Source organism: Abramis brama (assembly GCF_963993115.1).
Source record: "Abramis brama genome assembly, chromosome: 3".
Classification (NCBI taxonomy): domain Eukaryota; kingdom Metazoa; phylum Chordata; class Actinopteri; order Cypriniformes; family Leuciscidae; genus Abramis; species Abramis brama.
The window spans coordinates 30,497,345-30,514,933 of NC_139965.1; the positions used below are offsets into that span (position 1 = coordinate 30,497,345).

The window sequence follows — 17,589 nt, forward strand, 5'->3', positions numbered from 1 at the left end:
GGCACGCTCACGCTGTTGTTGTTTCGTTCAAACATTATGGATCATGGCAAGCAGACTTTGGGACAAAAGGAGAACTAAAACGAGGATCAATAAAAGCGTGGCGTTTTCGAGATGCCGAGAGCTCCACGTCCATGACAAACTTCAACTTGACAGAGACGCGCAAATGTAGAGGTGAGCAAATGTACATAAAACTAATCAATGTTATATAGCTCAACATGATGAAATGTTAGAATATGATCAGTATGTTATTCTAATGTTGATCTAACTTACTGCTAGTCCCATAAAGATAAACTAACACATAGAATAACATAACTTTCAACACACTCAAATGCAGTTTAGTGTGATAGTGTAGACCAAGTGAAACAGCGCTGCGTTACCTCACAAGTTTAATTCGTCTAATAAACTGACCTGTGTGAGTAGTAATTCAGCACTTGCGGGTAAGTTAGTTCGGTAGAATAAAATGTCTTCATTCCTTTATATCCGCGGGACTCGCGCGTGGCGCTGATATCTGTCTCTCATTAGCAATCGTGCCCTGCTTCATACCACAGTCATGTTAAAAACATCAATGTATTCACTCATCCATAAACATTATTAGATCCTTCGGCATGACGGCAAGTTCCATAATTCCGCTTATGCGTCATCAACCTACGCCTTTGTTATTGTAAGAGGTTAAAAAAATTAAACATATTCCAGACAAATGTTGCAATAAACATAAGTGATAATCTTGTAATAAAAAAATGACAAGAAACCATATTTCTTTTTGTAAAATTTCAGTTTTATCAATAATAGCCAATATAAAAGTTTAAGTAAAAGGTACAAGAAGCTATACAATAAGAAATAAAGCAAACAATTCAGTCAAATATCCAAATGCAGCGCTCTAGTCTAACATTACAACAGTAAAGTTAAATACAAATAGCCTATAATATGAAACTAAACTTAGCCCTCAGCCAAAACGATTGACAGGGAACGAATTATATATTCACAATATTATATATATTAGGTCTACACAAGACGAATTATACCTCATGTTTAACCACTACCGTCGGAGTCAGCAGCGAACGTCAGAAGAACTAGCCGAGGAAAGGCTCATCCAGCCGGGAAACATGAGCGCCGAGCGCCCGCTGATCCCATGGATCACAACCGGGGAAAAAAAAATATCATCTTTATAAATAAACCACAGATTTTAGCTTTTAACAACTACATTCTCGCCTGAAAAACTCTTAAAATTACATTTCGTGACACAGTAACAGTAGTATTATATTAAACTCTATATTAAAAAATGGCGCTTCTTATGTTGTCATTCCCCTTGTGGCACGCGCAAGTGACGATTCTCTGTCAACCAATCAACGTCCTGCAGTGAGTCTAGCTCCACCTTTTAGTACCGTACCACTGTGCTAGGTACCCCAATGGAAGGGTACCTAAAAAGTGGTACAGTACGGTTCGGCATTTTGGTACCATTCACAACTTTTGATAGTGGAAACGCAAATAAATGCGTACCGTTCCGTACCGTACCATACCGTACCGCTCAGTGGAAACGAGCCATAACTGCTGTCTCTAAATAACAAAATATGAAGATAGATATTTAACGCACATGAACAAAAATGTGCAGAGCCCTCTGAATCTTTAAAAGAAAAATTACAAAACCTATGCTGACTGGAAGAAAAAAAAGTGCAAATCCATGTGCTTTTACCTATAAATGTAATGTTGAAAAGAAGTGTGGCAGCGTGCTATGGTGTATTCTTCATTTTAGTGATAGTTTATATGTAAAGATTGATGTATAAGGTCATACACATATTCTGCAAGAGTCATGTACGTCTTCCTGTAAATATCTGTCAAATTCTGCAACAACATGCAGTGTGAGAATGTTTCAGAGTGCTTCACGAGTTCACTTGATTAGCTGCTGCTAGAAGAGAGGCAAATAGAGAGTTCGGCCTCTGTATCAGGTCCTGCGGCGGATCAAACTCAACCACCTGGGAGGAAACATAAAAGAGGGCTTATATTCACCTTACTCTTAATGTAAGAGCGATTGTAACTTGATTGTGTCGAGGCTTCCGTTCTCATCCACTTCCATTTATTTTAGCTACTGTACAAAAACTGCCCGTTATGCTGCTTGATATTGCAAACTGATATTTGTTCATTTATAATCGTAATAATTTTACCATTTACAGCATTCTTTTATTCTTCCGGTTATTTACCTATAGTGGCAAATGAATCGGAAGTGCCCACAAAATCATAGAAAATAGCTTATGCGTTGCTACATAAGGGGAATAGAGTACTTCAATAATGCTATCGGACAATAATGTACTGTATTTAGTTTAATGTAATGTCAATTTATATATTAAAAAGTAGTGGATTACCTTGCCCTGATCCATGACGAGTATGCGGTCACTCTCCAACACAGTGTTAATCCTGTGGGCGATTGTGAGCATTGTGCAGTGCTGGAAACCATCTCTGATGGTGTGCTGGATCATGCTGTCAGTCTCCGAGTCTATAGACGCCGTCGCCTCATCCAACAGAATGATCTATGAACACAACTTTATTAGACCCTGTTAAGAGCAAGGAATTCTGGTGTGTGTTTTGTATTCTTACTTTGGAATTACGGAGCAGTGCTCTGGCCATACACATGAGCTGCCGCTCTCCAACTGAGAAATTCTCTCCATTCTCCACTACTGGAGAGTGTAACTTCCCTGGCAGCTTAGCAATCTGCAGGAAAGAGAAAGAGAAGTGCGGATGACTTAACAGCTGAATGCTTGAGTGTTTCTTTTAAATTCTATGACTATTATATTCGATTGCTGTTTCTCCTTTCTATTTTATGTTACCGTGGACCAAAGTGTGAAAGGAATTTAAGCAGATGTTACATCTATGTTTCATCACTATAGTGCAGCTCACAGTAACATGCCCACTCTTATATTGTTTTTTTTGTTGTTTTTTTGCTCTCTCAATAAATTATATCCTCACATAAAAGGCTAGATTAACTTGTTTGAGCTGCTCCTAGTAGAAACCATGACTGTTGAAATAACAATGAAATCATGGCACCCCACTGATCACCTGAAAAGCAAACTTTATCATAGAAACAGTGAAATAAGTAGAAGTGCATACACACAATGCAAGTTTGATCAAATATAGACTACTTAAACAGGTAATGTTTATCAAGTTTGAAACCTGTAGCTGAAAAGTGTGAGCATTCAGGCTGTGTTCTACTATTTGAAAAATGAGGAACATATTTGGAGAACCCCTCTGACACAAGATCTAGAAACGTATGTACTTGAAACATAATCAAAACTATATCCAGTATTGCTTGCGGGCCTTGTATAGAGTAAGTCTTTACCGTGTCCTTCATGTAGGTCTTTTCTAATGCCAGCCAGAGCTCCTCATCTTTGTAGTTGTTAAACGGGTCCAGGTTATATCTACACACAGTAATCATACAAACAAACACATTAAAGTCACCATTCCTCAATCTGCACATTACAACATGTACAAGAATACAATACACAAAAATGTACACAGATTAAGGTTATAAGTATCGAGGATAATTGGCATTTTATTTTTCGATATCACACAATGAATGTTGCCTTATTTCATTTTCTGACAAAAACAATTCAATGAATAAGACAAGGTGATTCACTGCTAGAATAAGTACTTATTGTGAATAAAATAGGAATAAAGTAAAATGAATAGAAGTGTAGAGTTGGTAGGTGAGAGGTCACCTGACAGTGCCGATGAAGAGTACAGGATCCTGTGGGATGACGGAGAGTTGGCTGCGAAGATCTTTCAGCCCCAGCTTGCAGATGTCCACATCATCTATCAAAATAGTGCCCTCAGCCGGCTCTGCCAAACGGAACAATGCCACACCCAGAGAGGACTTCCCTGAATCAGAAAGAGGGCGGCAATGAACAAAACCACGAGAAACAGAGACAGAAAATCCTCATTTATATTACATGACTTTACTGAAATGCACTAGCTACTTTATGCATTTGTATGATGGCAGCCACATTTGTTAAAGAATACTTTAGAATGACGACTTTAACATAGATTCCATTTCTTAATTTAACCCATTATGCACTACGTCAATCTGAACTTATAACAATAAGAGGAAATGAATCTTAACGTTTAAAAACATCAAATTAAGCTTTGAATATAACATTATACGTTCTCTCTCACCAGAACCAGTGCGTCCCACAATGCCAAGCTTTTCCCCAGGTTTAATATTTATGTGGAGATTACTGAGGACTACAGGCATGTTGTCCCTATATCTCATACTGTAGTTTTTAAAGGTAATGGCGCCCTCCTGTGGCCAGCCGGCGGGGATGTGAGCACCCTTGACACTTCGTGGACCCTCTGATACACAACTCTGCAGCACACAATTAAGCAGTGATAAATTAAAACTATATTCAATCTGCTATATTCATGATTGTCTGAACTGGCTAAACTGAATATGAATGCATGATAACCCGAAGGTTAACCTAATGTTTGTCTCTTACCGTAATATACTCCAGCAGTCTCTCTACACTGGTGAACTTCGCCTCCAGCTCAGTGGACAATCTCACCACAAACTGAAGGATTCCAGTCAACTGAAATGGCATAACCACAAAGTGCTCAGATATCTTTCAGTTGTTAACCTACTGTTTTAGTCTAGCTGTGAGAGTTACCTGTATCGTGTAAGATAAGGTCAGGCCCTTTAGAGAAGGGTTTATGGCATCATTGGGGCTGAGCACTACGAACAGTGCCACCATTAGAGTAACAGTAGCAGACAGGAAGTCTAACCAAAATGACAGCCAGCGAGTCCCACAATTAAACAGCAGGAAGTGGTTTGAGTTGATGTCACTCAGCATCTTAAACCTGTTATTGGAAACACAAACAATATGAGTCTTTGAATTCATTGGATGTTATTTGTGGCCGCAACATAGGCTCTGAGCTATTAGTGTTGGCTTTGCGTGAAGATAAAAAACTTTTTTGTTTTTGACTTTTAGTACCGAGTTCTCTTTAAAAGCCACACTTTGTATGGCCTAAATTTAATTTAAAACGATACAACAGTTAGTTCTGATCCTTGAATGGCAGTATATGGTCAAACAGCACTGGCACTCTTTTTGCAGGTTACAACATTACACCAGTAGTGATTCAACTGATTCTTTCAAAAATAGTTTCATTCAGGAACAAAATCCTTCACAACAGTTAATTCTGTTTTGGCTCCATTGGTGGAGGAAAACAAAGAATTGTGTTTTATTTTGTTGCAATTCAATTTCAGTTTCAATATTAACTTTTTATTAGACCGTTGCATAGAAGCAATATCACACTCGTAATTGTATTGTTGGTCTAAATATTAACACTTTTGCTTGTGTGTCATAGCTTAGGTATGCTGGATAATTACTGGGGTATGATTCATGAGGGTCACTCATTTCAAGTAACACAGCATGTTGCCCTGCACTGTATGTCTTTCTTAAATATTTTCGAATATAAAATTATATTGTCATAGATCCAAATATATTGTCAGTAATATCTTACCGTTCAATGTACTGCTTTCTTTTGTCATAGGCATGGATGGTGCTGAGTCCCTGTATGGTAGAGGTGGTGAGAGAGATCCAGGGAGAACGACTCACATTCTCCATCCTCTTCATCTGACGAATGCTCCTTTGGAAAACACTAGGGCAAAAGAAAACGGATGGTTTGTACATTTCATGGCATTAAAACATGAATCTGTGATTGCAATCTTTATAATTCTACTTCTGAATAAAAACACATCGTATGATGTTAAGGTGCAATGTTTGTGTCTTACTATAGGATTGTGGCAAAGATGACTCCGAGAACTACTACGGCGATCAGGAGGTATGGGAATACTATGCAGATGATGAGAATGGTGAAAGTAACGATCAGACAGAACTGCAAAAAGTTCTCCATGTTGAACGGCAAAACTGCATCAACCTCATCTTGGTCTTTACTGAAGCGGTTCACCAGGCGGCCAGTTGGAGTTGTGTCAAAAAAACTCATTGGGCTGCCAAGGATCTGATGAAAAATATAGTCAAATGGCAATTCAAAATTCTTCTCAAATAGTTTTCATTTTACTGAACAAATAGTAGCACAATGCTTACATTCCATTACTGAACTAACTTTGTCCTATTAAACTTGTTCACTTACATTAAAAAAAGGAGTTTGTGTGCTATGGGGAGGGTTTAGATCAAACAAGAGGCTGCAGGATGACTAAAAAGTATTTAAATTAATAAATTATTATTAATATAGTAAAACAACAATCTATCTCTAATCTAAATTAAAATTCTAAAAAAACAACAACATAAAATTAAGATAACTATTGATTTTATTAAAGCTGGAATCACAAAATTAATCATGGTTAATCTAATATATCACTAATATATTAATAATAATAATAATAATAATAATACACTCACTCCTAGTTTCTGTTAAAAAACAAGCAGCTTTGTCATAATTACACCAAAAATACTGTAAAAAAAAGCTCAAATAAAATAAACATTAAAAAATACACCATGTACATATCTGGAAAAAAAAATTATATATATATATATATATATATATATATATATATATATATATGTATATATATATGTATATGTATGTCAATACATCAAATGATTTAAAAAAGATTATTTAACCACACATTTTTCTGTAATTAATTGAGTTTAATCCTACCTAACATAACAGTTTTTAACATATTTTTATATTGTAATACTTTAACATTGAATCTCCAAAATAATGTAGAAAAAACATAAGGATGGTATATTTTAAATATTTGTTTTAATGGCATCTTTTTACTATGCACTATGAATGATTACTGATCAGTACTGATACTAATGTCTATTAAATTGATTTTTGTTCTTATTTTAGACATTGCGGGGGCCTTCGAGTCAAAAGGGTTGTGAATAAAATGATCTAAAACCAAAAATTCAGGAAGTGTAAATCTGCTAATCTTACCCGTTTGAACATTTTGTCATGGAGTTTGGAAGAGGCACGCAGAGTGACTTTAGTGAAGGTGTAGCCCTTGATGATACTCAGCAGTACCATGGCAACAATAATAATGCCATAAATCATTTGGTAGAATGGCAGGTCTGGATTATCTGAGATATTACCGCTGTTTGCTGTTAGATTAGAACTGGAACTGTTCTACAAGAACACACAGAGAGAAAACAGTTTGAAAAGTTATGGTAAGGTCTTGATGAGTCAGATATGTGTGTGTGTGTGTGTGTGTGTGTGTGTGTGTGTGTGTGTGTGTGTGTGTGTGTGTGTTTGTTTACCCCTGATCCCTGTTCTAACCAGTGACTGAGCCACCAATTGCTGAAAGCAGTCGATCCCACAAGAAGAGTGAAGACAAGTAAAACAACTGCCAGCAGAATATACCCTACAGAGATATACATGTTACAGCATTTACAATGTACAGACAGAGAGACCGAGATGGAGAGAGAAGAAAAAAACTTTACAACAAAGAACAAAAACCTCCAGCAGCTTTGCAGTATTGGTGGTAAGTCCTCCGCGTAACTGAGCCTTCAAGGGACACTTCCTGTGTTACCAACTGATCCTTTTTCCCTGAATCACACATACACACCATTCTATAAATCAGATTAAACTGGATATACTGTGTGAACATAATGGACTTATTCATAATAATAATAATATACTGTGAAGATGTTTATACATCTACCTTTTGTTTCTGTGGAGTCTTTGGGTAATTCATTTGTTACATGTTTCTCATCAGACATTTCAAAAGCTAGAAAGATAAAAGAAAGAGAGATGTCTGTTAGCAGATGTTTGTCTCACCAAAAGTGCACAATTAAGAGGATAAATTGCTTATGAATGCATGAACATTACATTTAATAATATTTAGAAGATGTAGAGATTGCATATTTAAACTGTAATTCCTCCAAAGGCTATCAAGTTATGTGAAAACAAATTTGTCTCACATATATAATACAAAAATCCTTAATGATGTACTTAAAATGTTCATGCTAAACGTAAAGGCGTTTATAGAACTTCTATGGAAGCCATCATGCTTTGCTTTGATAAACCTTTCTTTTATAATTCTATTATTAATTATGTTCAGCTATTATTTAATTATATTAAATAATTGTGATATTTCTTCGAAGAATCTTTTCTTTTTTTAATTTATTACAAAATAAAATAATGTCAGGAAAATATCAAAAGAGTCACTATAGTTCATAATGAAAACATTTTTTTTTAAATCATTTTAAAGCAAATTTTTACATTTGAAAAATAATCATTTATTTAAAAGGACTGCTTGAAAATGTTTACACTTGGTCAGTGTTTTCTTGTTCTTTTTTTGGAAGGGGGGAGGTCTCCTAAAGAGATCCAAAATTAAAGAAACGTAGATTCTAAGATTCTAGAGTCTTGGTGCAAAAATGCACCATGAGATAACATACTCATCCACTAACCTGGGTTATCTATGCCGTTGACTTTGGGCTCATCTGCATTGGTCTGCTTAGAGTCATTGTGTTCAGTATGTGTTTTGGAATCAGCTTCTATATTTTCCTATATGATCCAAAAGTGAAAATTAAGAGGAAATTATGTTTCATTTAGTTTAGTATTGGAAGCCAAAACATGTCAACAGAGTAAATAAGTTGCAGTATTTTAATGGCTCATTTCATGTGTAAAGTAATTGAGATTGGTTACGTTGCTCTGTTCCATCTGGACGTTGTTAATAAGATGAGTGTAGTGGCCTTTAGCTTTCATCAAATCACTGTGAGTGCCTGCCTCCTTTATCTCCCCATTATCCAACAACAACACCTCATCACAAAACTCCAAATACTGCAAACACAACAGAGCGGAGCAAATGAGGACATCAGTTGAGCTGAGCACACAAAAAAACTGAGAATCAATGGCGAAAAGCTGCAATTTTAAGATCCTTATGTAAAGTTACGCATTAAAAGACAACTGTTTTGCTGAGTCACACTGACTGACACAGACGTGCTGTGTGACAAGGTTTGTGTGTGGTTTCTCTGATGGAGAATTTTGTAAATGCACGTGATGTACATTATATGTTCCTGCCATTACATAATAGTGAGTCAGGCTTAGATTACCCTAAGGAGGTTATTCATTAAATGCGTTACAAAAATACAAATTAATCATTACTGATACTTCATGAAACTGTCAACATTAGGTTTGTGTACATGTATATACAAGTTTTATATCTTCCTCCAAGACACTGTTATATATTAACTTCACGTACAACTGTGATCCCTTAATATTGGAGAGAAACATCTGTTGACAAAAAGCTTATAAATCTTATAAATCAGCAATCCCTCCAGAGTTAAGCTATTTATCTTAAAGGATCAGTTTACTTAAAAATGTAAAAAATTTCTGTCATAATTTACTCACCCTCAAGTTGTTTCAAGAGTTTTTTTTTTTTTTTTTACTGAACACAAAGGAAGATATTTTAAAGAATGTCGGAAACAAAACAGTTGATATACCCCATTGACTTCCATAGTATTTTGTGTTTAGCAGAAGAAAGAAATTCATACAGGTTTGAAACAACTTGAGGGTGAGTATGAAAGTCATTTTTCGAGCAGCTTTCACAAGAGCAATATCTTTTAAACATTTAAAATTGAAATCTCAGAACTAGAATAATCTATACAGAGCCGCCTTAACCTAATGTTAGGCCCTGGGGCTGAGAGGTTTTGTAGGCCCCCCATCCCCTCGATTTATAGAGTCTCATTTTAAAAAAGTGTAATATCTAGGAAATCTACATCACAGAATGCATTAATTTCTTTCGAGACCTACAACAGTGAGTTTTTTTATATTGTTTTCAATTTTAATATTGTTATTAACATATCACTGAGCACATAAACACAAGACACTTTATTTAACAACCACACACAGCAACTAAATTTCAACTTTATAAAATGAGAAGCGATTTTCGCGAGCGACAACCAATAGGAAAGAAGCCTTTCAGTTGAGCTCAGCTCCCGTCACTGTCTCGAGTGCAGGAGACAGAAGAGTTCGAGGGCGATTTCACTGTTTTATATGTAACTAATCACAAACATGGATATAATAAAATGATGCATGGAAAAGAAACTGTCGACAGTCTCAGTGAGTTTATGCTGGATTTAGTGCGTAAATCATTTTGTTTACAAATTAGACGCTTTGCAGTTGTTATATACGTTAAAGATTTTATTTTGGATGTGTTCATTGTGATTATATTGGCTGGGTTTGTAAAAGTTTATAAAATTGAAAGGATCATTGCTTGGTGCATTTGGAAACAAAGCTTGTCTATTTCTAAATGTAATCGCGTGCATCGCTGCTGATTATACTGTCCGTGTGTTGAAAAAAACTTAGATTAAACACACTCGCAACAGACACACCCCAAAGCGGAGACGGAGACGTTACAGCGTTGCCAGCGGCACTGAGCGGACTTTTGCCGCTGTAGTGGACACGCACCGTCCGCCTCATTCGCGCCGCGGGACCTCTAGACGCGCGTAAACGCGTCTTTACATTGACTTAACATTGAAATCACTCGCGCCAGACGCTCTATTCGCGTTTGGTGTGAACGCACCATAACAATAACATTATAGCGACAGCAACGTCCACAAGCGACTAGCGACATACAGCGACAAAATCTGACAAGTTAAAACAATATGACCTTTTCAGCTCATCATGAACCTGAACTTGGGAGGCCCCTGGGCTTCAGCCCAGGTAAGCCCGTGCATTAATGCGGCCTTGAATCTATATCATTATAGAAACTGGCCTGACTTTTGCATTATGTCCATGACTTTTTACAAACACCATTTCTGAGCTCTGTATGTGGACCGAACCCAGAGTACACCCCCTGTCTCCCTGGCTGGGATAGGAACAGATTTAGAGTGAGGAGTTGGGGTGGAAGAGGGATGCTGGAAAACTGTCATGGGACTGAGGTGAGTCGGCTATTTTTAAATCGGCCTCCTCTCGCTGACTGGGCAGATAATCTGAATGTGCTCCTTCTGAACTTTGTCATTAACATCATTTAAAATTACCTGATATTTTTAGTTTTTCAGAAGCTACTGGGAAACACATATCTATAGATGTTATCTGGTATGAGCAAATATTTATTCCACCAACTCAAACAGAAAAGAAGCCTGCAAAGCAAATAAACATAATTGACATTATGGATTATGTTGTTAGAGTGAATTACCAGCAGCTGATGAGTGACCAGAATGACTGATTTGCCCTTCAGCTCTTTCTTGATGCATTCCTCAAAAATGTGCTTCCCAACGTGTGCATCGACAGCAGACAGAGGATCATCCAAAAGGAAAATGTCTCTGTTAGAATACACTGCCCTGGCTAAACTGACTCTCTGCTTCTGACCACCTGAAAGATTAATACCTCGCTCTCCAATCTTAACACAAACACACACACACACAAGCAATATTATTATCCTCATACGTTATATGTATTCCTTTCAACTGTCTTCCTTAGTATTATAAACATTTAATGGTTCAATTAAAAAAATATATATATTAGTATCTAATCAGAGTGTTGGTGAACGTGGAAACAAACCTCTGTCTGGTCTCCATATGGAAGTATTGCCAGATCAGGTTTCAGACAGCAGGCATAAATAACACTGTCATATCTAAAACACAGCAAGCACATAACCACTTTTTTTTAGGATGCAGCAGTTCATCTCAGTACAAAGGATCAATGTTCAACAACAATTTGACAGATTATAAAGCAATTGAGACTGTGACCAGAGCCAGAAATTTACCCCTTCCAATAAAAGCCATTACAAGCTATAAAAATCCACACCATAAAGTGGTTTACAGGCTATAAAACAGGATCTGGTAGATTACAAGTGTTTGAAAGGTGAGGGACAGCTTCCTAGGAGCATGGTAGGACTGACACTGAGGTAAATTAAAACTTGCTATTTCAAGACGAATGGGTTAGTAGTCTCTAAATTGTTTTGTTCTGAGTCCTTGCTCACTAAATTCGCACTTACCATGGGGAAATAATGTCAAGTTTCATACAAAACTACTCTTTTACACTCTAATATTATATTGATCTGCTTAATATTTAGATCATATTTACATCTATCAGAGAGGCTAAAGGATCGGTCACATACAGTTGTTTGACTAATTTTTTGCGGGTCATTTCAGATTTCGCCACATTGACCAACAAAAAGCTTGACTTCTGTATGAAGCACAGCTCACACATCACTACACTGTTGACAATAGACCATGGACTTTAATGTGACCACATTAACTGTGAGATACATTTATTCATCAGCTAAATTTGTTACACATATGAGATTTTATTATTTTTTTATTTTTAAATTTCATCTTCATGAAAGTTTTCCTTTTACCTTTTTACGTAGGTCAGGCTGTAGAAGATTTATCAAGATCTATTGTAGCTAAAAAAAAGGTCATGTGTAATTGCATTGCTTTAGGACATGACTGTACGTTCTCTTCTTCGTTCAGTTTAGTGCTGTTTATCACTCTAAATCATCCACTGTTCTCCATTAAGCTCTCCTCTTTTGGCCAATAAAGATGATAATATGATAGACTTTGTGTTGGCATTTGGCCTCCAGTAAAATGTCATACAGTAACTTCAAATGTGGGTTTATAAGTAAAACTCTGGCAACCGCACTGCCTGTTTTTGATTATACATTTTGGTAATCATTTTGCTGTGCAGAAGTGAACTCTCCTGACACTTTTCAAAAAACAAATATGTAACTGTTGACGCACATTCTTTGACCAGTTTTGTTTTTGGTGTTCTCTAGTTTTACCTGGTTTGGTCAAATGGTTCTCCCATGAGGATATTGTCCCTTACAGTCCCGTGGAATATCCAGGCTTGCTGGGAAACATATGCAAATGTTCCATTAGCTGATACAGACCCACTCACAAGATGCATCTGCAGGAATAAATGATTATACTGTCAGTCACACCTCATCATATCATGTGTCTTGGACGTAAAAAAGGAAGGTGGTGCCACACCTGCTCAAGAATGCTTGATATCAAAGAGGTTTTTCCACTTCCAACATTGCCACACACCCCAAGCAGACTTCCCTATAATTGAAAAGAGAGATTCATTAGTCTCTTGTAGTGTCAGAACACATCCTGTCTATCGACTACTGGAATGTTATAGTGCCTCACATTATGATATATTCATATCACACCTTTGAAAGGGTGAAGCTGATGCTTCTGATTGAAGGTCGGGAGTCTGACTGGTGTGTGGCGCTTTGAGAGGGATCTTGTGGTTTTTCAGTGGCGTTCATGTCATCTGGCAGGCTCCAAGAGAATGAGGCCTTTTCCATGACCAGCGCCAAATCCATATTTTTATCCTGGGTAAGATAACCTTTGGGGTTCTGTACCAACATAAGTTTCTGTAGAGATGCAATCATTAAATATTCTGTTATTTGCATCATACTGCAGAGGAAAATCAGGAATTCAATGTAAAAGACGTGACTGATGCATTTTAGAGTATCAAGTTACAGCATGTGAAAATATATTTTCCACACACTTATCTTTTAGTTACACATGTTATGTTATGAACAATATTTACATCTATCTCAGTATGTCCTTAACCAAACAAATTAGAGCAGATCATGGGGCCAAAGGTACAAATTCATAGGGAAAAGGAGGAACTCTTTTTGACAATAAGGTATAAATGAGAGAAAATTATCTTTGATTTTGATTGAGAGAAACCCATGAATCAGTCCAACCTTGAGTCTCGCAAGAGCCACTTTAGCCTCAGCAATGGCTTTAACAGAGAATGGCAACAAGCCCATAGACATCCTCATGCAGTTAAATACAGCGATGATAGTGTACGCCTGTGAGGAAATAATCAGATGGTTAGAGAAAACTCATCTCTAACTTTATCAAAGTTTCAAGTACATCAGAGTCATTTGCCAGTTTACGTGATTTAGGGAATTACAACAGTTAGGACAGAACAGTGCTTTGAACAGAATTAGTCAAATACAAAATAAAAACAATAAATCGATCAATCAATGTATAAGTAATGAGGTTTTACACATTTACACTACCATTCAAATGTTTTGGTTAGTAAGATTTTTAATGGTTTTGAAAGAAGTCACTTATGCTGACAAGGGCTGCATTTATTTGATCAAAAAAACAGAAAAACAATAATATTGTGAAATATCGTTACAATTTAAAATAGCTGTTTTTTATTTTAATATTTTAAAATGTAATTTATTGCTGTGATGGCAAAGCAGGTTCAGATATCATTCTAATGTGCTGATTTCTTATTATCATCAGTGTTGAAAACAGTTATACTGCTTAATATTTTTGTAGAAACTGTGATGCACATTTTTTTAGGATTCATTGATGAATAGAAAGTTCCAAAGAAGAGCATTTATTTGAAAAAGAAAAGTATTAATTTCTTTTTGATCCCTAACTTTTGAATAGTAGTGTAAACTTATCCATCTAGCAAATTATAAGCCTTTTTTTGCACTTACAGTAGAAGGTTGAAGAGGCAGTTTCAGTGCAGTGTGGACAATGAAGGTGAGGATGGTTGCCAGTGTGGGGACTATCGTTGTTAAGGAAGAGTTTAAACTCTGAACATAACCAGCCTTTTGTAATAGCAACTTCTCATTTTTCCTAATATCTATATCCGAAAAAAATAAGGAAAGAATGGGTGAGAGAAAGGAGAGAAAACACAGCATTTCACAGAGTCATGAGTAAAACACAATAGGATGGATGGATGGATGGATAGGCAACCTGTGATAGTTTTCTCAAAAGACTCCTCCCACGCATACATCTTAATGAGCTTGATGCAGGTCAGAACCTCATTCATTGTGCGAACACGTCTGTCTGTCACAGATATAGCCCGCCTTCTGAACACACTAATCAGCCTGGCAATTGAGAACTACAGCGCGCACATACAAACAGACAGGGAAAATACAAAATATTACTGAGACGGGTAAATATTAAATGTAGATCTTGAAAATGTGTTACACAAAACAGAAAAGACCATCACACCTGTATTGGTAGGAACACCAGGTAGACCAAAATTCCTATTAGTGCCGTGTATCCCAGAATAAAGCAGGCATATATGATACATATGATAAGCAGTAAAGGAACACACAGCAGAAACGTTCCAAACAGGACCGCCTCAAACATCCGATAACCATCACTCGTCAACACGTTTATAGTCTACACCACAGAGAAACAAAAGATAGAAATAATGCACACAACAGTTTATGACAAACACTATTTGTATTATATATAATTTAAGTAATTAAAAAGTGGTTGGAGTACTAGAGTAAATAAATACAAATTCCTTATCAAGAACCAATAAATAGATTATACAGACAGTAAAGTGGCAGTATTCACTGTCAAATCAACAATCAATAGTTTACCTCTCCTACACTGATGCTGGTAAGATTCCTGAGAGAGATGATTTTCTTGAAAGCAAGCATGTTGAAGGCTCCCTTCACTCTCACAGCGGTACGCAAATTCAGAGCCCACATGAGCGATGCAAAAAATGCCTTGCTGAATTCAGTTGTGAACAGAGCCACGCACACACCAACGCCATGCAACACTGTGGATGTCTCAGGATGTTCGACGTAGTTCAGGATTTCATACACTAGAATTGACTAGAAGACAGACCAAATGTAAAAAATATTTTACATAAATTAGTTTTTTGTACATTGACAATATAAATTATTTAACTAAGGAAATAACATGCCTTTATAATATCATGCTTAATATTTTTCTTATTTTGTACTGCTAAGTCATTTTACATACCGGCCCAATAAATACAGCAAAAGTAAAGAGGACTGAAGCCAAGAATGACACTATTAATCTTGTCTTCTGAAAACGAATGACCACAGCAGGAAGAGATGCCTTCTCTAAGCCCACACGGGCAACTTCATCGTCCCACAGTCTCTGGAACCTGAACACAACAAAAATCACAGCCCGTTTTCATTTTTTGAAGATAGTTGTTTTGCCCACAAATACTGTGCATTCTCCAAGACTCATCCTGGATTCAGAAAAACATTCTTAAGACCTCAGACAACGAGTTAGTAGTGTTTTTTTGTTCGCCAAGTGCTACACTGCAGCTACTCATTCTGTCGAGACTTCTTGGAAAATTTTATTTTAGCTTTTGAACTGTTACATAAACAAAAGAAAACAGACAAAAAACTCACACAGCTTATTGCACAAAATAAGACAGAGATTAGTCCAAACAAAACAACCAAACGTCAAAAATAAATAAATAAATAAAATAAAAATACACACTATACAGTACAATGGGATGATACAGGATATCGTAAATATACGGTATAAAGCCTCACTCGAGAAGAGAATCCAACCGGTCTATTGAAGTTTCTTCCATATAGCGGAAAAAGTGTTGCCAAATTTTATTAAATACTTTACTTTTTTTTCTTAACCAGTATGTTATTTTTTCCAGTGGTACACAGTTATTAACCTCAGATAACCATACATTTATAGGAATAACAGTATCAGATTTCCACTTAATTGCAATGCACTTCTTAGCAATTATTAGCAGAATTTCTGTGAGTCTTATGGCATAATCTTGTGTAATATTGGAATTGGTGTAATTACCCAATAAACATACTTCTGGGTCTGGTGGAAAACTTACTCCATGGATATCAGAAATAAAATGACATATTTTTTGCCAAAATCCCTGAATGAGAGGGCAAGTCCATGTGGAATGCAAAAAAGTTCCTTCCTCCACACCACATCGAAAGCAAAGAGGTGAATTTTTTTTGTTAAACTTATAAAGCTTAGATGGTGTGATATACATCTGATGAAGGAAGTTAAACTGAATCATTCTATATCTAGAGTTCAAGTATGATGTAACACCATTTTGACACAGTTCACCCCATGTTTCTCCTTCAATGCTAATGTCCAAGTCTTGTTCCCATCTCACTTTAGATTTATCTAATTCAGGCAGTGGTTTATTTATCATAAGAGATTTATATATTCTAGAGATTATTTTGTATAGCGGTTGACTTGAGTAGACATATTGCTCCAGTTGTGTTAAACTAGGTAGTTTCAGTTGGGTTTTAACTCTTAGAAAGTCTCGCAATTGCAAGTACCTAAAAAACTCTTTATTATTTAAATTGTATTTGGATTTAAGCTGCTCAAAAGACATCAGTATTTCATCCTCAAAACACTGTTGTAGATGAGAAATTCCATTATCAGCCCATAGTTTAAAATGCTTATCCTGGAAACATTTTGGGAGCAATCTATTGCTCCATAATGGTGTCTTAGGGGAAAGAATCCCTTTCTGTCCAAATGTCTGTTGCATCCTTACCCACAAACTGACTGTATGAATAATCATTGGGTTTCTGATTTTTTTTTAATCAATTTCTCATCCCATTTATATAAAATATCTGTGGGGTCTTCCTCTTTTAATTCACATAATTCTATTTTAAGCCATGAGGGGGTGGGCTCACTTCCAAATATTTGGGCCAGATATCTTGAATGTGCTGCCCACCAGTACATTTTAAAGTTTGGTCATTTTAATCCCCCTTGATTATACTCTAAAGTCAATTTATCAAGACTTAATCTGGGTGTTTTACCACGCCATATAAAACGTCTGATCAAACTATTAAGGGAAGAAAAAAAAGTTTGTGGAATATGGATTGGGAGAGAT

The 17,589-nt window shown here is 36.3% G+C and overlaps 1 protein-coding gene across 2 annotated transcripts in view; it reads right to left on the reverse strand.

Moving 5' to 3' along the window:
- Positions 1–762: 762 nt before the first annotated feature.
- abcc12 (ATP-binding cassette, sub-family C (CFTR/MRP), member 12) overlaps positions 763–17,589 on the reverse strand; it is a 33,311-nt gene continuing 16,484 nt past the window's right edge. For both annotated transcript variants that reach the window (XM_084107484.1, XM_084107483.1), the window contains exons 7-33: positions 15,714–15,861; positions 15,326–15,562; positions 14,946–15,119; positions 14,685–14,832; positions 14,423–14,571; positions 13,670–13,777; positions 13,124–13,330; positions 12,942–13,013; positions 12,734–12,858; positions 11,512–11,584; positions 11,147–11,350; positions 8,653–8,787; positions 8,415–8,511; positions 7,667–7,732; positions 7,462–7,551; positions 7,263–7,366; positions 6,943–7,131; positions 5,774–6,000; positions 5,503–5,640; positions 4,650–4,839; positions 4,482–4,571; positions 4,162–4,351; positions 3,708–3,867; positions 3,329–3,407; positions 2,590–2,703; positions 2,358–2,522; positions 763–1,970 (exon numbers count right to left, since the gene is read on the reverse strand). In XM_084107484.1, the coding sequence (XP_083963610.1) occupies positions 1,878–1,970; positions 2,358–2,522; positions 2,590–2,703; positions 3,329–3,407; positions 3,708–3,867; positions 4,162–4,351; positions 4,482–4,571; positions 4,650–4,839; positions 5,503–5,640; positions 5,774–6,000; positions 6,943–7,131; positions 7,263–7,366; positions 7,462–7,551; positions 7,667–7,732; positions 8,415–8,511; positions 8,653–8,787; positions 11,147–11,350; positions 11,512–11,584; positions 12,734–12,858; positions 12,942–13,013; positions 13,124–13,330; positions 13,670–13,777; positions 14,423–14,571; positions 14,685–14,832; positions 14,946–15,119; positions 15,326–15,562; positions 15,714–15,861 (3,772 nt within the window). In that variant the 3' untranslated portion in view covers positions 763–1,877. The remainder of the gene's footprint in view (positions 1,971–2,357; positions 2,523–2,589; positions 2,704–3,328; positions 3,408–3,707; positions 3,868–4,161; positions 4,352–4,481; positions 4,572–4,649; positions 4,840–5,502; positions 5,641–5,773; positions 6,001–6,942; positions 7,132–7,262; positions 7,367–7,461; positions 7,552–7,666; positions 7,733–8,414; positions 8,512–8,652; positions 8,788–11,146; positions 11,351–11,511; positions 11,585–12,733; positions 12,859–12,941; positions 13,014–13,123; positions 13,331–13,669; positions 13,778–14,422; positions 14,572–14,684; positions 14,833–14,945; positions 15,120–15,325; positions 15,563–15,713; positions 15,862–17,589) is intronic.